This window comes from Solea solea, chromosome 11 (assembly GCF_958295425.1).
Source record: "Solea solea chromosome 11, fSolSol10.1, whole genome shotgun sequence".
In the NCBI taxonomy this organism is placed as follows: Eukaryota; Metazoa; Chordata; class Actinopteri; order Pleuronectiformes; family Soleidae; genus Solea; species Solea solea.
The window spans coordinates 8,962,525-8,985,432 of record NC_081144.1 but is presented as its reverse complement, the minus strand read 5'-3'; the positions used below and the strand labels follow the sequence as shown (position 1 = coordinate 8,985,432).

At 40.4% G+C, this 22,908-nt stretch overlaps 1 protein-coding gene across 3 annotated transcripts in view; it reads right to left on the bottom strand.

The window, feature by feature from the left end:
* The window catches only part of plekhg5b (pleckstrin homology domain containing, family G (with RhoGef domain) member 5b), a 63,943-nt gene that overhangs the window by 34,094 nt on the left and 6,941 nt on the right, over positions 1 to 22,908 (bottom strand). For 2 of the 3 annotated variants that reach the window (XM_058643001.1, XM_058643002.1), the window contains one exon: positions 10,309 to 10,385. In XM_058643001.1, the coding sequence (XP_058498984.1) occupies positions 10,309 to 10,385 (77 nt within the window). Of the gene's footprint in view, positions 1 to 10,308; positions 10,386 to 18,037; positions 18,865 to 22,908 lie in introns of those variants that run through there. The other variant, XM_058643000.1, reaches the window with a different exon arrangement.

Genomic DNA, 22,908 nt, shown 5'->3' with positions numbered 1-22,908 from the left:
GTAAGACCCTGCACAGACAAACACAGAAACTCAAAATGTATGTGTGCACTGACTGCCAGTTGGTGAAAAGTCAACGAAGAAACCTCTGATCATACTTGTTATAATCGCTCGCTGCAGTGCCCACATTTTTATGGATTTGACATTTCTTAAGTCCTGCTCCTGTATCCCTTGAAGCCAGCTATTCTGAAATCAGAGATAAATCAATGATTGATATAGTCGTTGGTCAGTTGATTGTGATGTCATGTAAGGGAAAGTATACTGTTGAGTAGGGCGTGCGTGTGCGTGCGTGTGTGTGTGTGCGTGTATGTGCGTGTATGTGCGTGTGTGTAGTGTAAGAGCTTGTATGATTCATTACAGTCTGCTGTGCTGACCACAAACAGTCAGTTCTCTGTTCTTTTGTCATTCGGGTTAATCCAAGATGAACTGTGTTTAAATCCCACTCAATTAACCAGTTCACAAAAGCTGTTGAGACTCCTGAGGCTGGGGGCCACATGTTGGGAATAAGGGAAAGGGGGAGATGAGTGAACCTGGTAAAGTAGTGGATGGGTCTTGGGGCAGGTTCACATGTCCTTTGTGTCAGTGGAGAGTCACTTCTGTGTACAAGCCTGGGGTTCCTCAATTCACTATAATCAAACATTCTGAGTTGTGCATATCTGGGTACTAGCAGACTTTCTCATATAACCTCAAGCAAGATTCAATGGTTACCATCTTTCTTCGAAAAAATAGCGTGCCACCAACTGGACTGGAAAGTGCTAAAGAGCAGTCGCCGTATGTGTTTACAGCCAATGTGGAAACAAACTAGACGGTGTTCCTCTACATTCTACAGTCTGTGCCGTCCAACACAAAAATGGGCGGATGGGGAAATTTAGATCATCTGCGCAAACACGGACACGGAAAGTATGAGCTGCCCCTTAATGCTTAAACTTGATCTCTCCTTGTCCTGTGACGTAAAAACAAGATCAACTCTTTAATTCATGTCTGTCTCACCAGGACCCCACTCTCACTCAAACTAAGAGAAGGTATATTTGAAAAGAAAAAGGACAGCAGTGAAGCAGTTACCCGCAAAGGTTAAGACTCCATGGCGGGACATCTGTTGGGGTCTGTACATGAGTGCGCTCGCTTGATTCATGATATCTTGGCGTTAAACCCCTACCATAACCATAAGTGCTAACCTCTTTCAAGTCTTCATCATAATGGTTTAATAAAGGGGAAAAACAAAGGGCAATGTGAGAAGGAAGATACAGATGAGCAAGTTGGGGTGAGAAAAAGATGTAAAATGAGAGAAAGGGCTAAATATTTCACCCATGATGCTGCTCAAAGTTCCAGTTTTGTGGCTGGCTTTACTTAGGAGTTATAAAGCAAACATTACACACTCCCTCGGTCATAAAGCATAGTCTGAAAAGGAGAATTTCCAAAGCTAAATATGTTTAACTAAGCACTACAGTCTGTGATTCTCAAAACACTACGTTTAGTGAGATTTGCCATGAGAACACTCTCTGAAATGGATTTTAAAGGGGGGGGGGGGGGCTTGTTTTCTCAGCCCATCTTCTCACTGGGGGCCTTCTCTTAAGTCTTTGAACCCTGGGTACACTGGTCAACCCATGCAAGGCCACTTCGACTGGAGCATCAGTCAGGTAGCCTCTTCCTGTTATTCCTCTGCTGCGATACTGTTTCCTGACAAAGATGCTCCTCGGGGGTTAAACTGGCGTCACTAGTGTTTGCTAGTGTTTCCTTGACAAGACATTCTATAGATGGACACTCGTAAGTCTGTCTCTGGCTTGTTTGTTATTGCTGGATGTCTGGCTGACAGACTGATTTTCTTTTCCCACCAACCCTGATGGACAGACATCAACTTTTTCCACATTCATACATTGTGATCAGTTGGCTATCACTGACTTTTGGATGATTAACCCACAGCAAATGACATATGGTCTCATATGGTGACCACAAACATGACTGATTTAAATTTTTCCAAATAAAAATATCTGTGTCCAGATGAGCCTTTTTTGCTCTGTTTCAGAAGTAACATGCGTCCATACTAAAAAACTAAGAAAATTAAGTGTCTTTACTCTTTTACTTGTGTGATAAAACGAGTGAAATATTCATCAGTGCTACATTGGTAAAATGTAGTATTTGAAGTGAGCAGCCAAGTTGCATAACTACAATCTATGTTTTTCATGCATTCAGATTCAGCCTAGACACTAAAACTGCAGTGAGAGGTGTGCGTTTTATGTCATCATACTGGTAGAGTGTCGATATCATTATCAACAGGTTTTCTTTTTCCTGGGAACCACGTGTGTCACCTGTGAAAAATAGGCAAGATGCCCGAGTTCAAAAGCAGACTACGTGTTTGAATACTCTCATTTGTTAACATGGGTGCTGAAATTACAATACTACCACGACACACATGTGACACATCCATTCTGAATCAGGCCTAAGGATGCATCACCCGACAAAGCTTTTTTTTTTTAAATCAAGTTTGAACAAATTTATAATGATATAATATTTATCAGCCAGCTTACATAAGAGTTACAGTTACTCTGTGCACCCCATGCCTGTTCACCAAAGTGGCGGCTTGCTATGGCCAAAGAGAAGAGTCTACCTCATGTAGGCTTGCATCTCTAAGATGCTGCCTTTGCCATAGTCACTCTTAAGCACAGTTACTGTCATATAGTATGTCAGACATAATTACAAACACCTTTTGCGGGATGATAAGGTAATACTTTAAATGCAATTTTGAACAGTTAATAACTGTTTGAACATCAAATTTGCATCCCACATTTGAAATAAGATAAAATTTTGAAGTTTGCCCTAGTTTGTCTTTTCTGTAAATTTTATTACAATTATGAGTATAGGTGAGTGTGTTCTGACTTAAAATGACAGGACTGGAAAAGTACAGCAAGACAGTCTGCACAAAAGGGAGCTCAGAGCCTGGAGCGGCCTGCTGAGGTGGCTAGGATCCATACACCATGATGACCTCCACACAATGGAGGAAAAAAGTCCACATAAACATGTGAATATCTCGTCAGTGAAGATGTTCCATCTCTTACAGGAAAAGAATGACACCATGCTGTGTCATGCAAGATGCACTCAAGAAAAATCCATGGTTATCATCAGTCGACAGTTAAAAGCAAGACTGACGATGAATTCTTTTGAAGTCTTTTTCATTAGTAGTAGTTATATTATTTACAAGATATCTCATTAATAACTCTTAACTCACATTGTTCATCATAAGAAATTGACTGGTACATTAAAAATAAGAGGTAAACACACAATTAACACCATGAATCCAAGACAATGCCCAGTATTTTTCCACCACATGAAAAACTCGATCTTTCACACACACTACCTTCTCCTAGGTCCACAAAGGCAGTAACAGGTTTTAATGATTATGTAAATGAATTCCATCTTGACTGGATGTTTCCTCTTCTTAAGCCTGATTCATGGTGTGATCCCTCACAACACAGAGATTGAACCTCTGGTATGTTTCCAAATGTTTAAATAATTGCACATTAAGATGAAAATCTCATATGTATAAAACGTCACAATATGTTGAGTGCAGTGTTTAAGTAACATTTCTCTCCTCAATGGTGACTGACTGTGTTCACGCATGTGCAGTTGGTTCAGCGTTAAATACACAGCTCACGTTTCAGCAAACACTTCACATACACATACATGTTCGTCTGTGAATGTGAAGCGGGGAATTATATGCTGCAAAACAGTATACAATCTCACCCTTCCTTTAATAACAAATTAACACCAGAGTTTCTCGACAGCCGGCTTCATGTTGAAAAGCGATTAGGTAACGTTTCCTCCGTTCCCCTCTTGTCCAAACGACTCTGCAGTCATCTGAGCTCTGCAGCCCACCATTTCCATTAGTGGGCTTGCATTACTTCATAAAGTAAACTTTCCAAGAAGTTCCCAGTTATAGCTGAGGTCACATCCTTGTACATTTTTTCCCCCAGTCATCCAATTTAAGGACTATAGTCTGCAGTTAGTCGAGTCACCTAAGAGCTATGGCTGTGTGAAATAGTCTCTATGTGGGTGGCAATCAAGCAGAACTGAAGAACATTATATATTATCCTGTTCTGCATTAAATCAACTGCTATGCCTTGACATGTTCAAACAAGAGAAAATGAGGAAAGAGGGACAATTCAAGAAGAACAAACTGTCTATAGACTGAGTCGCATGTTATGTGATTTTCTAACATGAGTCCGATTCCAGGTTTCTTCTATCGAAAAGGAACGTTTTACTCTCTCTCTACCATCACAAAAGCTTTGTTCATTCTACAAACTGTCTGGTTTCTCACTGTAATATTTTCAGGTCATGACCTTACTCTGTAAAGTGCCTTCATCTCCCCGTATGTTGTGATTTGGCTCTATATAAATAAAAGTAAATTGAGGAGGGGAGGGGGGGGCGGATAAGTAAAGAGGAAGCACACAGCTGTTTTAAATACATCTTCAGTCCACGCACGCAGAGTGAGTAAGTGCTCCCACCTTGCAGGAGAAGTGACTGCCTGCGAGCTGAAGGATGAACGACAATCAGCGTGTTAGTGTAACTGCATAACATCCAGGGCTTAACGCCATTCTCTGTCAGGAAATGGCACCTAAAAGCACCTTCTACTCTTCAGACCCTTGCAGAAAAAAATAGGCATCCAGCCCAATAAGTGTTTACTTAAGCAAGGTTGAATGAGTAGATGCAATGAAAGAAAAACAAAGCACACATGACGACTACAGAGAGTGAGTGCAGCTTAAAGTTGGATGATTCAAATGCTAGTAATAAGGTGAATCGGTGAGGTTCTGTATCACATGAGCATCTGCTTTTGTCTGACTAATAGACTAATATAATAATTTCCATAATACATAACATTAGCAAGGGATTAGTCATACTATGTGACTGAATAGGAGAAAGAGAGGGGGAAACACGGAGATTATAAAGCCAAAACCAAAACATAATTGAAGGATCAAGGAGAGAGTGACTGCATCATACACACAATCCGGTTTCGTCTTTTTTGATGGCAGAGAGTGACAATAAGTCACGCACTTCACGTCTGCCGTGATTTATTGACCGAGTAAGTTTCCATCACATTTTGTCACGTTTTATTTTTGGGAACACAACAACTTATTCAACAAAGCCACGAATATTTTACCATGTTAAGGCAAGTTCAGAGTTTATAGCACTTCTTTGGTTTTCGATGCACAATTTGAAAATGTGTATAAAAGTTAGTGGATGGACATGCATAGCTGAAGGTCAAAACCATTTCACTAGGACCATGGTTCTCAAACTGTGGTACGTGTACCACCATTGGTACACAAGCTTCCTCTGGAGGAAAATCCAGAAAAACTCTTCTACAGTATATACCAGGGTGTAGATAATAAAACAATTAACAATACTATTATAATAAATTAAATAATAATAATTTGAGTCAACTTATCTCTCACTTTCTCTCTCTCTTGGACCTGTATTGTAATGTTGGCAATAATACTTTCTCAGGTGGTATACAAAGTTTGAGAACCACTGCATTAGAACTTTCATCCCGTCTATTTCTGTTTAACACAACTGTCTTCAAGTTATCCCTGTGCCTCCAGCTGTTTGGGGCTGGGAGAGGCCCGTTGCCAAGGCGACCCACACCTTACAAGTCCTCTTGTCTGGTCCTGTCTTGTCAAAGCTGGGAGAGGGAGGGGAGAGCGTCACAGAGACAATGATATATGCAAAGGGAGGGTGGGTGTGGTGGCGGGAGGAGGGGGTTAGTTATCAGAATAATAAGCTGTTCTATGAGGGAGTCAAGATCCAGGGGGCAAGCCCAGACTAGCATTGAGTGTTAACCAGCGAAATCTGAATTGAATCCCTGGCAACTCAGCCAAGCTCTAACTCTGGATTGAACATCCTCTTCCAGTTGCACACATGCAGGCTTATTTTTAAATCCCACTGACTTCAGGAAAACCACAGCAAAGTATACAAAATACACTAGAAAGCCCTGTTGGATGCTTAAGTGTCGGGGTCAGCCGACGGCTTCAAGAAAACAATGGGTGCTGCTGTGTGATGTGGTGACAGCAAAGAGTCAGAGGGTGACAGCCTTGGTGTGTTTTCGGTGAATTTTAGTGCAGGTGAATTCATTCAGTTCAAGACCAGTCATGCTGCGAATTGAAGAGTAGCAGCCCGTGTCGGGAGCTGATGCTTTACTTGGCAGAAGAAGAACTAAGGCAGACCTGCCTGGGAAGAACTATAATGGTTTGCAGGACCCGGCCTAAGATTCTCTGTCTGTCTGTGCTCATGTCTGCTCTGTGTCCTGTTGCCAAGCCGCAGGGATATCAAAGAGATTATTTTGGCGGGGGGGGGGGGGGGGCTTTTAAAAATGAAATAAAAGTTTAATGTTTTTTCTTTTTGTATATAAAAATTCCTTCTTTGATGCGCCTAAATCTGGTAAGTGGGAGTGGGTGGAAGTAAAGGGCTGTATTTATATTCTTATTCCCCCTAGAAATGTGTGATTCACTCGTCCTACAAATGCAGAGTGAGTGAGCAGCAGAGTGAGCTGTGTACAGTGGGTTAGGAATGCCTCTGACATTGCCCCCTGCTGTTTGAAGCATGTCACAGTCAACCCATTGAAATCTTCTGAGCAACAGTCGACTGAGCTGGGTGAGAAATAAACAATGATTACAGTGAGTGCACAATAAATTAGATTTGTTTTTAAGCCTAGGAGAGCCAAAACTAGCATGAGACAGCATCTTCCGTTCTTACTTCACAACCCTAAATTGCTAAAATTACCACACATTTAAAGAATTGGGACATATGAGAATATCCCATGATGAAAAAGGATCATTGGCAGGTCAAGAGAAAAAAAAGCACTTGTTGGCTACATAGGCAAAAGCATTACATATGTTTGTTGCACAGCATGTCAAATTAATTTCAAAGACAGACAAATCACTACAAAGTGAAATTAATTAATTACAAACCCGTATTGTCCTTGAGATGAGCTGTTGACATCTGAATTTAATGCTTGAAAATATGTTAAAAAAAAGCTTAGCTGTGGAACAAAGATGTTCATGTTACAGATGAGTTGGGGGGGTCGATTATTAAGGCATCATTCAAGACAATGGTTAGATTTCTCGGTTGATCTTGAATGTTTTGGTTCAATCCCAGCACCCTCGTCAGTATGACAGGATGCACACGTTTTCAACTCTAAAAATCTAAGAGCCAAAGAAGACGGATGAGTTTACATTTCTGTCCCATTTGGCAGCTACAAGAGGGATTTTGGTAAAATGGCATGTTTGTAAATGACACAACTGTTATATATCAGCTGTTGGTCTCTTCCTTCTGTCTTTACCTTATATCCCCATTTCACTTTCTCTCCCCCACATCTTTTCTTTCACCCCAACCGGTCGAGGCAGATGGCCACGCATTTTTGAGTCTGGTTCTGTCAGAGAGTTTTCTCTCTCCACTGATGCCTTGTGCTTGCTCATTGTGTGAACCGTTGGGTTTTTCTATTCTTTCTATAATATATTACTATGTATACTGCCTTGAGATAATGTAAGTTGTGAGTTGGTGCTATACAAAATTTAAGTGGCACAGACATATCTAGCGACGAGCAAGTGAACATTTCCCTCAGAGGAAGTGCAACTGCAGACCAAGCAAAAACTTAATTGCGACTTGAGTTCACACACTGAAATATGGGTGCTGCAATATTGCACTAGTCATGTGATTTGGACGCTCGACCAACTGCAAGTCAGTCTGAGCTTTTAGTCATGACTTTATACCTAGTTTTAATTGCATGAAACTAAAGCAGATTTGGTTTGGTCCTCGGTTTATTTCGTGTCCTATTGGCTAACAAGGAAGAAGGAGAGTTTATGACCTATTCTAGGGGGTGGGGTGAAAAATCTAATCGATATTGTGTGTGGCGATATATATATTTTTGCACCTAATTTTTTAACTGACGTTACAAATCAACATTAAACTTTTTGTGGATTACCATAAAAAAATCAATTGATGTTTCAGTCCACTAGATGGTGCCAAGTGCTCACTCTTACGAGAGCTGTTGTGTTAGTATATCGCAATATACTATATGATTTCGCAACTACTTATCGTGATAATATCCTATGGTGGCTTAAATATCTTCTTCGGGTTCCTCCCACAGTCCAAAAACATGCAGATTTGGGGATTAGGCAAATTGAACACTCTAAATTGACTCTCATGTGAAGGACAAAGTGTTAGAAGACGGATGGAATTAAATATCAACGTAAGTATCTTTGGCAAATCCAACCCCTAGCCTATACTAAAGCCAGCCACCAGGTGGCATTGAAGATGTTTTAGATTCACTTTTGGGAGCTACCATGTTATCCATCTTTAAGTTCTGCCTGAGGTTTAGTCAGGACAATCTTGTTAGTGTGATAATAGTTGCTAAAGTAATGAAAACCAAACCATTTACCGATAATAGGCAAGAAGCCTCATGCATCTAGGGAGTGATGTGTGTGCTGCTAGTCTGTCCATCTATCCCAATCCACACTGGGATACACATATTCCCCTAATCCCCTTGCATAACATTATCTACGCTGACCCTGATCAAGGAGACAGGTGGCTTTAGATCCGCTTTGTCCCACACCACCTATCACTTGAGCCACAGCATATTTTAATATACTCCTATGAATACTTCTAAACATGACAAAACTTTTTTCTCTGGTTAAAACTAAAATTAAAACATGCATAGGCCATATAATCCAGAGTGTTTGTATATTTCAGGAAAACTTGGAATGGGAGACTCAATAAAGTGCAGACCAGAGAAAAAGGCAGAAAGGATAGTTCAGGTTAAGCTCTTTGGCTCTCTTTCCTTCCTTCACTTTATTATTCTTAGTTGCCATGGAGAAAAAACTATATATAACAGCTCCCTGTCTGTCTCTCTCTCCTTGCGTGCCGTCTGAATTCACTATCCTGTCTCTGTCTTCTTTATATTATTTCCACTAAGAAGACAGCAGGGGACAATCCGTCTACTGCCCAGCTCTACAGGCAGGACTGAGCCTACAAACCAAAACAATCTAGAAGCCAACCGACAGACCAGACACAATGTCATTTCCCCTGTGTCTTTTATTTTATTTTATTTTTTTTTTTTTTTTAGAAACAAGTAGCTTTAAAGTAATAATTAACTTTCACACTCTAGTGTCCAGACACTCGTGGCCCCTTTTAACAGCCCAAAGAAGAAAAGTAGAGTCACCACTATGCTTCACCTTCACTGTTAAGTAATGCAACACAAGAGAGTTGCAATGACCTGTGGGTCAAAAGCTTAAAGGGAACGATTGGGAGTTTCAGGGACATTTTAAAGGGGTGACTGCATCTTCATTTTAAAGCCACTTGAACTTAAGTTCTTAAGATTTTTATATTGAGAACTGGTGTGTTATCACAATATCACAATACCAAAAGCATCAAACTTTAGGATTTAGGATTAGGAACAAAAACAACTTGAGTAGAGTTCGGCAAACAGCATAGTCTGGTTTGAAATAAGTACTTATTAAAGTTAGAGAAACCTCATGGTGGTTAAAATAACTGCTTTGGTAATGCTAGGGGAGCTTTGTCATCATGGTCATCATGGTTAAAAGAAACCAACTCTGACTGTCAGTAGGAAGTGGGACATGAAGACGTCACAATGACCTACACTTAACAACCAGCGGGTAGGTGAGCTTACTGCAAACCAACCAATAAATGGTTTACGGTACGAATCATTACAGGCAATCATGTTACAGTCCTTCGTGTATGTTAATGTGTGGATTTTACTGCAAACAGGATACTTTTGTTCGCACACTTTTAAGGGCAGTTCCTTCCCAAGGGCAACGTAAGTACAGTGCCTAATTGTAAACAAACTAAACATCAGAATCCGTAGCTCCAAAAAATGCCAATTCATTGTAACCAAATGAGAACATTTCCAACAACAATTCCTCCAATGGCATCATCGGACCGGGAAGTAGAAAATATTAAAATGCTGAAAGATATGTTGTATAATTATTTATTATATTGCTCATTGTGTACTGCATTATGTCATTGTCTATGCTTACCTACTAAATCTTTAATCCTCATAATTTACTGGAAATGGACCCATGCAGCAATGGTCACTACTGTTGTAAGTAGATGTATTCTATCTGTTGGCAGATCAAAACTACAGAATTATTTAATTTCTTGTTGAAAGCAAGTCGAGAAAACTTATAAGAATGTCATACCCAGCTGTTACATTTGAAACTACATCTTAAAAAAAGACATTCACCAGAAACCTGCTCACTGAGAAATCGGTCCCTGCACAGAACTTTCTCCAGGTATTAGTAGATTTACCTTGGAGGCCCTCCGGCGCTCGGGACACTCAGGGTGCTGGCACACCACCCAGTCCTCCTCCTGGACAGGCTTGTCATCTGAAAACAGAACATACAGGTCAATTTGACATCTCTCTTTATCACTGACACATCAAACCAGCCGTTCAGCCAGACGCACATCCATTAACACACCTTTCTAGATAAAGCAGTAAAAACATAATGTAGGCACCAAGACTACAGTCACTGCCTGTGTTTACATAAGGATGAGCAAATGAAAGGGAGGACTGTGAGCACAAAAAAACACTCTCATACGAGTAATAGAGACCAAGCAGCCATGTCATAAAATGAAAAAAAAAAAAGTTGCTTTAAGAGATTTCTCGTTGGAAAGGTAAACAGAGGGAAGAGGGTGGAGTGTGTTGTTGGGGGGAGATCAGAGAGAAGTGAGTAATGACCAAAGAGACAGGAAGAAAATTGAGCAAACGAGAGGAAGCCCCCCCATTCTGTGTTTTTAAGGAAAGTGCTCTCACAGTGAGCAAGCCCACTGTACTCCACTCCGCAATAACAAATCACTGTTGTCAAATAAAAGTCTGAAATCTACTTGACTCGTCGGCCAAAGCTACTTTGAGGGTATGATAAAAGGCAGTGTTTACATTTACATCTTACACATGTACACACATGATAAAAGATATCATAACATAAAGCCAGAGCACACCAATATTGTCTGTCTAATGGGAAAAACAGAGAACACACGTGTAGGAAGGACAGAAAGTAAGAGTAGGAGAGGGAGGGCAGAACGAGCCAGAGGTGGGCTGGGGGTGGGGAACTTGTTGCAAAACGTCTCCAGTTTCCAGGCACGATGGGACTTTGTCGTAAACCCTCCCAGAAAGCTCGGATAACCTGTGCGGTGTAATGTCACCTCTCCCCATTTGGCCAAGCCATTATTGAAATATTATTATTAAATCATTAGTAATGGAGGCTGGCTGCTGCAGGAAAATGAGGTCATTCTGAGGCTGATATTTAAAGTATTTTTTAAACTCAGACAAAACTGAGGTAAACTGAGGTGGACTAAGGTTTTAAGTCTCTGTATTCAAAGTCAGACTTAAAACCTTCCTTTTTGATAAAACTTGTAGGTATGCTGCTATGGGCCTAGACCGCTGGTGGAACTTCTGTGGTGCGATCACACTCACCCCCTCACAATCAGGGTATGAATATGGCATTATTGTTCATTTTCTCCCCTAGTTTATGCCTTTCCTCCCTGCCCTCTCTCTCACTGTCCTCATCTTGCAGGCGACCCCTGGGGTGCAGGATCCAGATCTAGTTGCAAGGCTATTATTATTAGTAGTAGTAGTCGTAGTAGTTTGCGGTAAATTTCAAGAAACTTTCCACCGTAACTTTAGTTTTAGATATTTTTGGGTCATATACAAATACTAAATATTTTGTTTTATCATAAGCATACATGCATGCATGCAAAATTAAACAATTAATAAAATAATGATCGGAATAACAGATGAGGAATAGCATTGATATTTAACTGTATTTGCATCAAATCTGGTTGTTTTTGCATAAACATGAATAGTCACCTTAACTGATTGACTTATAATCAAGAGATTAGTTATGCACATCACTGGTTAAACAAATCAGGGAAAAAAACGTCTCGGGGAAAGGGCAACACACACAAACTCATTTAACATAAATTAACACCTTCTGGTTCAGTTGCTTTTGTATACAAAAGCAGAAATCAAGCCAAGCACTGTGTGGTTAGCACTATCTCTAGCTCAGATGTCATTAGTTTTCGAACTTGAATTCCTTGAAAATCAAGTGAAAATGATCGTCTAGACATTTCCCTGAAACCATAAATTCCAGGATGCTGGAGGAAAACTTAAGAGATCAACAAAGTTGAGCGGATTCATCTTGGAACCATGAATGTTTGCTCAAAAGTTTGTGTCATCTATCCAGAGGATGTTGGGATATTTCCCAGAATAAATGAAAACTTATAGTGGAATTGAAAACAGGCAAATGAAAGCCAATAACATAACCTTAAAGCAACACTACAGGCACAGTCAGAAAATCAGTGGGAGTCAGTGGGATTCATCCTTTGGCAACCATGAATGTCTATGAAAATTCTTGTTGATCCATCTGTTTGTTGAGATATTTCTGTCTGGACCAAAGCAGTGGATTGACCAATCAGCACTGCCAACCTCAGAACCATGGCCCTAATGAGGATAAAAAGCTCATTTGAATATCTTTCTACAATCCCACCATGGCAGAGTCATGTGTCTCTCCTGTGTCTTAGCTGTGCTTGGAGCAGGCTGAGACACGCTCTCAGGTCTGGATGTGGCCTCTGCCAGCAGGCCTCAGGCTAATGGCTCCCTTAGGGTTTACAAGCAGCAAGCTGCAGTGGTAGCCTCTAGCTTTTATGGAGCTTTTCCCAAACAGGCAGAACCTTCTTTACCACACCAAAACCTTTCAAAAGACAAATGTTACACTCTGCCTCATCGATGTGATCTCAGGTCCCTTCACAATAAAGTGTCCTAAATACCAAGACCAAGTCCAACCCTGGTTGTTTTGACTTAAGTGCTGTCCAACTACATGATGCAAATTAAGTTATTATCTTGTTAATGAGATAGCTCCCAGTGAACTCACAAATACTGTAATTATCACTCGGCTGATGTTCCTCTTAGGTCTTCAAAGCAATTTAACATCTTCCAGCTCATTGTAGAAATTTTCCAGCTCATAACTACTGATGTGCTCAGTCTTGCCACTGTAATCAACACACTTTCAGTAAAAATCTCAATATACCAAATACACTCGTAACTTCCCGGCACCAAACTTCAAATAAAGCAAAGTTAACACCTACGTGGTGAGCATCATGAAGAATTTCACATTTACCAGTTAAAGAGTCAGTTATTTTCCTCAGGATGGAAAGCAAAACAAAAAGTAACAAAATGGAGACTGAAAACTCAATGTTCATTCACTAAGTGGACAGAACATTATAACAATAAAGGGCAACATGAAAACATATTTAATCCCTAGTTAAGGGTCCAAATTCAAAATCAAGTGTACATGCACAAGTCTCAAAAATAATTGTGGTTATGTTACTTTCATTTTAACTTACTGAGCCAAAACCTAAAATACATTCCATCCCTGTCTGGCCTAAACTTAAGCCTATTCTGAGCTGCTTTACTTTGCTTTTACTTCTCAAGCATTGAACATTTTTCTGTAAAATGTATTCTCTCATCTGCTGAACCCTCATCTTCTCTCCTACTTGATCATATCTTGCTGACTCTCCCGGTTTCTCTCTCTCTGATGAACTGGAATTCCTCAACTCAGCACTGCTGATTAAGCCAAAAGCAAACACAAGCACGCACTATACACAAACACACGTGATAGCAGACAATGAGCTTGCACACTAAAGAGACACTGGAGCATCCCATCTAGTGCTGGCTCGCTCGCCACAGAGAGACATTGCCCGGGGCAAAGACCTGCTATGCTCCCATAAATAAGCCACAGCAATGGGGGCAAGTTGGAAATGATGCAGACCTGCACGTGCAAGATGAACAAAGTATTTCCACTCATCAGCCTTTACATCCTCATTTTTGTAACCACAGTGCAAGTACATGAACATGTCTCTGCCTGACGCGTTTCCACAGAGTAGAACAGTTCAGTATGGTATATATTATTTTGTGTTTCCATTTCCAAAATAACTGGCCCCATCCGTTCCATTTTTCAGTACCCTTTCCTTGGGGTACAAGAGTCAGCTGATTGGGCGACAGAAAGGCACCACTCCCTTGCTGGTGTTTCTTCCACGCCCGCAGTCTGTTCTCATCCAAAGCTTGATGTCTTGTTGAGACAAACAGCCGTAAGCCGAGCAGAAACAACGAGCTGCTCCGTTGTTGTCTGTTTTGTTGCGTTCAATGTCGTTGTTTGTTGTAAGTGCACCGGTACAACGTCATGCTAGGTATCTTGCTGAAACGGCCATCGGGCAGAGCCCACACCCTGCCTAGTGAGTAAAGGTATCATTCTAGGTCAAAACGCAAGCCTGTACTAAACTGTACCATGATGGAAACATGGCTTATGTGACCATGGTTTTCAAACGCCAAACCCTAATGTGCCTGCTGAAGACAGGCAACCTGTGGCCAAGAGGAAAGGAATTGGTCTTGTATCCGAAGGGTTGCTGCTTCAAATCCTGGGACTTTGGTGCCCCATCTGCGCCCAGCTTGTGTGTTCACTACTGGTGTGTAATAAGGATGATTGTTAATATGGAGGAAGTATATACAAGTGTTTGATTGTTTAAAAATAAAATGTGAACATAAGTTTTTGTTAATATTATTCTGGAAAGGTTGTTTAATGCCTTACACACACACAAAGTACAACACGGCATTTCAAACCCTTGCTTAAACTTCAAAAGTTGAGTTCACTGAATAACAAAGCATTCATCCATCCATCCATTTTCTACCGCTTTAGGGTCGTGGGGGGTGCTGTGCCAATCTCAGCTGACATGGGGCGATAGGCAGGGTCACAACCTGAACAGATCACCAGTCCATCTCAGGGCCACATATAGAGACAAACAATCATTCACTCTCTGAGTGACATCTAAAACTACAACTCAACCGTTTTCATCTACAGGTGAATAACAAGAGGGAGCTAGAGAGCAGACAAAAAAACACATACAGGTGTTTTTAATGCTGTGGCTTTAGGGGCAGCAGCCAGGACACAGCCCTCCTGCTTATAAAGTTGTTTTACTCCCACAGTGATTAAATCACATTCATGTGCGTCTCTCATATATACACATACACACACACACACCACTACCCCCTCTTCTCCTTTGTTCCCATTCCACCACATCTGAGTGAACCCAAAGCCTCCATGTATAGCACCGAAAACTACAGAACGACAAGTGTAAACTGTTCCAGAGGTGGGTAAAGGAGTAGTCAACTACTTACAATTTACATAAATTAAATCTGATTTAATTATGACTAATTATGTGATTGTATTAAAATTAGCTTTACAAAATACAGTTGTCTTTCTCTCTTCAGCCATATCGGAGATCTACATGACTGTTCAGACATTAGACTACAAGAATAGCTGAAAACTCAATACCTGGTCACCATATTTAACAGGGGTCATGAGGGGATTACTGCATAACTTGGATTTTTTGAGGCATTTATGTCAGAAATTACAGTAATTGGTTAAGTTATTATATTATAATATGTCCTTTTGTTTCAGGCTATTCTTTTTATGGGCTTTATTTAAGCTAAATTCTGAGTAAAATGTTTTGTTGTTGCTAGAAATAATGGATGAGTATAACCCAAGGAATGGCAGTGTACTTGTACAATACACTGGGGATAATTTAGACTGGCAAAGAGAAGGAAATGTACAGCAGGAATGTAGTTAATGATGCTGAGACTCAAATTAGAGCTGAAAAACAAACAGTTTATGTCATATGACAGTAGGGCCGGGCAATGTGGAAAAAAAATCTTATCACGATATCCTTTTTTCATATTGTATACCACACTTTAACTCGCGTCACTATTTATGCCAAGCTCAAAGTTTCCATTTTACTCTGAAGTGAACTGTAAAGATAGGCACAGGTTATTTTGGTTTAAATATTGTTTATATTTGTAAAGGCTGAACATGACAACTGCGCTGCAAATGGATATAAATTAATAAAACAGGCATATATTTACTAAAATAATAATTAATACTTACAGGTTCAGAGCTTCAAGCTGTACAGGAGAACAAAAATTGTTTGGTCAGTTCTAAAAAACGACCTTTTCAAATCAGATGAATTTGTCCATTATTATATACATTCTGTGTGGCCCTTTTTTTTATCTAGAGCAAGGATTATACCCACCAACCCTTCATTTTATACATTTAAGGAAAGATACCAGGATAGGAGCGCAAATAGGGCGTGTTGTGACTGGCAAAAGAAAGGGGTTCTGGGGACCAGTGCTGTATATAATTTAAAAAAAATCAAAGTGACGTCTTCGTCTTCTGTCCTATACAAAAAAAGACACTGTTCTTAAAGCTGGCAAGCACAAAGGTTAAGTGCTCCAACAGAGTTAGAAAATGTTTTTGTAACCTGGAGCTTAATCATAAAAATAGTGAAAAGTTAAGGACTAAAAGCCCCACTCTTCCTTCTGTGGCATTCCTCTTTCTGGATTGTGCCAAACAGGTCTGCATCTGCATGTACTGTCCTTAAGCTAACCAGAGAGTAGCCAGATTAGCTGGAAGAGAACAGAGGATGAAGAACATTCCTCCACAGCACCATGTTATCACCCCCCCTTCGGTAATGGCATAAATCGGGCATGCACAGCGGAAAGCAAGTGCCCCCCGTGCCACGTCAAAGCAAAAAGCACTGAGGACAGACAGGGAAGCATTTCAGTTCAACTATGCACTTCTTCAGTGGTAAATATTTCATCTGTGGAGCTGGTCTCATCCACTCTTTCCCTCTCTTCTCACTCATGTGAGGCTGCCTTCATGCCAGGTCACTGAGTGCTTTCCACGGAAGAACAGAGCAATGGAAACAAAAAACCTTTTCCATGATGAGGCTGAAATCCTCAACTCAAAATGCAAGTGAACCAGATCATAACAGCGAGAAATAACAATGTGAAGTAATGTCTGATCCATGTTGAATGTTTTTCACAGTATTACACAACATGCTTGACAAGGGAAGGCAGCTCTAGGTTTGAGGAGAAGATAGTGTCCGTAATGTTTCATGTCTCAAATCACACAAGCTATTTACATAATAAGAAGCAACATGAGCTAAAAGTAAAAATGTCCTCAAACAAAAAAGACTGAAGACAAAGTTTTGCGTGAATACATAAAAAATAGATGATAGCAGCTCACAGATACCACTGACAATCCGGCAGCCATTAGTAGTTCACACACCACATGAGTGAACAGTGACAGGGAATCACAGACTACATAATCTTTCACAGGGAGAAGCCGTTGACATGAGTTATAACATGTGAAAATAAAGTATGGTGTTAACTTTTAGTTCTTCCTCAGTGGTGAGTGAGGTTTATGTGGAGGCTATCTGCTAGCACAGTGTTTCACTTCAGCTCCATATTGTCCCACTAAACTATACCCACTATCAAGAGAACAAATGTTTACAGGCTGTCGAGAGTTCTAATTACTATATCACAGGTATAATAAATATATTGTAAAAATACATTTTACTGTACATTTAATGAGCATATTGGAAATGTCCATTTGTGGGTCTCTCCTACTTGCTTCTAGATAGCTAGCTGCTACTAGCCTGACACATTTAGAGATAGCTCTGATACAAAATATTAGGCGTGGGTATAAATATCGATTCGGTGATATATTGTCATCCTTCCTAAAATGAAGATGCTCTAAAGTAAACAGTTCCTGGTAGTTTAACTCGCCAGTGTTGCTAATTCATGTCTGCTCATTGTGGCACTACTCAAATGGTAACTTGGGCTGAAGTTACCTGGCCGAGAGCGGGATAAGAGATTAGAGATGCCCCATCCACATTCAATATATAGACTTTATGCACTCCTCTATGTTGTGAAGAAAGAAATCCTACACTTTTCACTTTTCAAAGACATTTTTTACTTAAATATTTACAAAATCTAGTTTTTCTATTTTTGTTTGGTTTTTAAATTAACCTTCAATCAACCTTCTGTGGCAGTGCAATTATACAAAATACAAACAACATCAGTGTGTGAGAAACCACACACAGAATCACAAATCCACTTAGTTAGGTGACTTGTTGACCAGCTTACCACACAGATCATGGATGACGTCCAAGGATGACGACCAGGAGTAGCGCTCTATTCCAGCTTGAGTAAGAGAGGACGGCGTTGCCTCCAGCTCATATGCTCCACGCTTCTTCCAGTACATGAACATTGTGGCTTCTTTATCCAGTCAATTAATAATCCATAAAGCTCGACTCATGTTCTGATCTGATATTACATGACATCTATTGAACCGACACACCCAACCAGTCCCTGACTTTCCAAACACTTCTGCAGACAATCAGTACACCTCCATCATCAACCATCACTGTAATGTAAACTTTGCCAGCTCAGCTCAAGATTAAACTCTGCCAACTGCCAATATGTTTATTCAAAATCTCCACTTGAAAAATTACCTCATCCAGCAAAACCCCGAAAGACTTTGAACCTTGTCCAAGTCTGATTCTACTTTAACTTTGGTTGAGTGGGGCAGAAATCTTTCCCTCAAGTACAATCCATTTCATCTCCAGAGGACCATGTTATTGACTCCAAACCTGGAACAAGAGTCACTGCTGCCAGCCAAGTTTTAACAGGCAAATCAGTGGCCATCAAGAAATGTTATTGACCACAAATCTGTCCAAAAAAGGAAAAGGCTAATGTCAACATGTCCCTTTCGATGCGTTTCCCTGTTGATTCTGAACGTTCAGTCCACCGTTAATCATCAACCAAAAGCCCACCAAGAGCTGTCAAGCACCAAATGTTCTTCTAACACATTACCAGAGCTACCCTGACTAAACTACAGATGTGCAATAGCTAAAACCTATCTCCAGCAACAAATGAAGTAAACTTTGCCCTCGCTTTAGTTCCTGAGCTTTGGCTTTATCCATCAGAAAGTTTCTCAAACTGTACAAAACTTTTGTGTGTGTGTGTGAGTCAAGCAGCTCATGTTAAAGCTGTGTGTAGGCTCTCTTGGCGATAGGGGGGCTTTCTGCCCACTCCATCAGACAAGTGTTGTATTCATGCAGAGGTGAGTTGCATGCTGGGATGGGCAATCTGGGCCAATGGCTTTTGGACTGGGTGACACAAAGATCTCTTTTAAGCCTCTACCCACATCCAGAATGAACTTTCTTTATGTTTTGCGCAAACTGTAAAAGGCTGACATTTTTCTGCATTGATTAGTGCCCGCGCCTTTTATGTCTCCTGAAAGATTTATTCCATTTTTATGAATGCACCGACTCTGTGTTGAATGAGCTGTTATTTTCTGCGGAGGTACAATGCACACATTGGCCCCTTGGCAATTAGAAATCCCAAAAGATCAAAATAAATATCCTTAAATGAGATAATGCCTTGCACTTCTCTACATTTGAAAAACAGCTGAAGGGTTAACACAACATGCAGTTAGATACCTCAACTCATGGCATAATATTTTCCCCAGTGTTGCCTAAATGCCGATGTACTACTATTATACATCTAAAATGGGAGAAGAAATACTGTGAGAATGTACTGTGCTTGCGAAGAGAAGGGAGGGACGTTGTCACACACAAAGACCCACATGTCCAATTTTGGGATAAGAAATTAGAGGGTAGGATAGGAGCCGGTTTGCTGCACAGCTCTGGGCTTTGCAGACATATGGTAATAATCTGAAGCAGCTTTGAATACGCGGCTTCCCTTTTAATGAAGAGAGCAGTCGTGCAGCATGAGAACTGGGCAGCAAATACAAGGGCCAATTTCCACCTACTGCAGACACAAAGAGGGCAGCAGAGGAGGTATAATGCAGCCAGGCTTTCATCATCATCCATCAGATCACCCTTTAATAAAAAAAAAAATGCTTCTTCTGCCAGATGTGGCAAGACCATAAACTACCTGCACTATTATGGTACTACAGTACTTGTATTCAAAAATACTTTGATGTGATGGCATATAAAAATACTGAAGCTATAAATGCAATCAGCTTTTTCTGGCATGGTTAGATCCAGTTCACTCTCAGAGAGCCAGTGTGATGTAGGCAGATGTAGGTTAAATTCATTTTTCCACCACTAATAGAATGATTTTTTTTCCGTTTAATAAAAAGAGGTCTCCCCCAATTCTGTGGTTGACTATCATAAAGTTGGGGCACTTGTGACAGAGATAATTTTTTTTTTTGAATGATGGTCAAAATGGAAGCAGTAGAGCCTGGCATTGGTGGACTAATTAACATTTGTGAATGAATGGATGCATGATACTGGAGTGGCTAGACCCATATGTGGGAGTGAATAAACATGAGCTTGGTGACTGATCTGGTTTCCAGGCCAGCAGTTGCCACCATATTCAGAATTGTATGGTCCAGGCACCAAATACACTGGATCCTACCAGGATTCTGCCCACAATGCAACTGGATGGCAACTGTGATCATTAAATTGAACATTTACTGTGACCCAACACCCTTAGCACTCCTTTTAACTCTATTCCTCCACAGTTTGAAATGCAAGTTACCTCTTAAAAGCCTCACATACATATAACACAGACAACAAGCTACGGAGAACAAAGCATGCTGAATGGGATAAAAGGAACGAAACACGTCTTTTTTTCATGAAGTATGATGTTATAGAAATGTTTAACTGAAATGTAAAACCACAATAAAATTTATGGAGTCTGGAAAGCTCGCAGTGATGACCAAAGCGGGTCGCCAAGAAAAAGTTAGTGCAGGACTTCTATAGCAATATTTTCCTGACATTTAACATGTGAATTGTCCAAAGGGGCTGTATGTGAGAACTCAAATGTCTGTAAAAGTCACTACAGACATTTTCCAGAACTTTTCCTGCCAGCTCCCTCGTCAAATTTGCAGATAATGTCTGAGTGAGCTCATACAAGAACACACAAGGAAAAACACCAGATAATTCACAAGCAAGTGGGTGAGCGTCCTGCCACCCCTCGCCTGGATGTTTTAGACATACTCCTCCTATTGTGTGAATATGTCTGACCCAGATAATCTCCCACTGCATTCATCACATCTAAACGGCAATCCTTGGAAAATCCAATCCGTACCAATTCTCTAGATATATTTTCAGAACCAATGTCTGAAAATGGCTTACTGAGCTTTAAAAGTGCTAGTGGGTGGAATTTCTTTTAACCATTAGTCTCAAAACCATTGTAGGGATTTTGCCAGGTCTACTGTTTAATGGCAACAAATATCTATTACGCCAGGTTTATCCGACATGCTTGAGCATTACATACACATGTTGTATGAGTTAAACTAAGCTAATAAAAAGACCAACTTTCAGTCGCACCATTCCAGTCCAAATGGCAATGATTACAGAATTAGACAGACATAAAAGCAAAAAGGCTGGTGGTACAATGAGACTTTTTCATAGTACTGCACCTCTAGTTAATTTTAGTTTTGACGGAAGCTGGAGGTAAAACCTCCAAGTGAGCCAAGCCAGAATAACAGCCTTCTCAATATAACCACAATCACTAAAGTATTAATGTTGTGTTGAGAAATGACTGTGTGAGAGGCTGCAGCTCGACAAGACTGTAAATGAGCCTGCCTGAGTGTGAGTGCGTTGGGGGAAAAAAAGTGTGTGAGCTTGAGTGTTGATGGAGGGAGAGCAGTTGAAGGCTTGTGCGTGCCCATGTGGAGGAGGTTTGGGTTATATTTAGTAAGGTGGCCCATCAAACGGGCCGAGGTTAACCCTTCACTGCTAAACAAGTCTACATTTAGAGCTTCTCTGTGTGGATGCAAATGAGTTACCCCATTTAAATTTTAGAGTCACTATATAAAACGTATCCACTAAGGCTGCCTGCCAGTGTGTTTACATGCATGTTAAAAGTCTGATTTTAGCCGGACTAAGACAATAATTTGGTTTTCTTATTGTCATGTAAACATGTTAGTCCGACTTAAATCGAGCTAGTCTTAGTTGGACTAACATACCTTGATAATGCAATTCATTCAATTACTCCTGCATGTATATGCTTAGTCCGACTGGAGTCCGACTTAGCATTCTGCACATGCACAAAAATCCCTCCCTGGTCTTTGACCCGGATGTAGGAGACAACGCATAAACGCAGTACTGTTGCCGGAAATGAAAAAACACAATGGGGTCAGTGAGAGCGAAAGCTACCACTTTTGAACCGACAAATACATAAGATTTATGCTTAAGCACCACAGAACGATCCACCTCGCCGTTCACTTTTTTGTGACATAAAGGTCAACAGGAAACTAATTCAATACACACTATCTTATAGAGAGATACAGCACCACTTACGGAGGCTTATATATGCAGACTCTGAAAGCTGTGCGATTGCCTGACCAAGTCGGACTACTACTACTACTACTACTACTACTATGGCCATAGTGCGATGGCAAAGCAGAGCTTACCATACATAAAGTGTTTCGACAAAAATAAACTAATATACTAAGAAAAAAACAAGTGGCAACTTTACACTGAGTGAAAACATTTAAACATGTCAGAGTTGGCTTTAGTGTAAAAAGGTGTGGTTTTACCCTATTCTTATATTTTATAGACCAACAACTGACTGAATATTCAACATGATTGGCAGTTTAATCAATATTAACACTTGCAACTCCACAACAATGTTTATCACCTGTTACATAGCGTGTCACTTTGGAAAATATTAAGTGAGAGGCTGATGAGAATACCATTACTCTTAAAACTGGGAAAAATTAAGTGTTGACATACTGATAAGGCCAGACAAATATTCCAATCATTTCTATGTTCTGCACTATAGTGGTAGGATCATCACATCAGGATGGTAAATCATCTTGAACCCTAGACAGATTTTATAGCATTCCATCAAACAGTTATGCAAGTATGCAAGTCTGGACCAACATATGTTATACAGTCAAATGTGTGAACTGAAAAAAAAACAACGTTTTTTTTCACTATTTTCTTTACAGCAGTATCTTATGATAACCTGAGCAC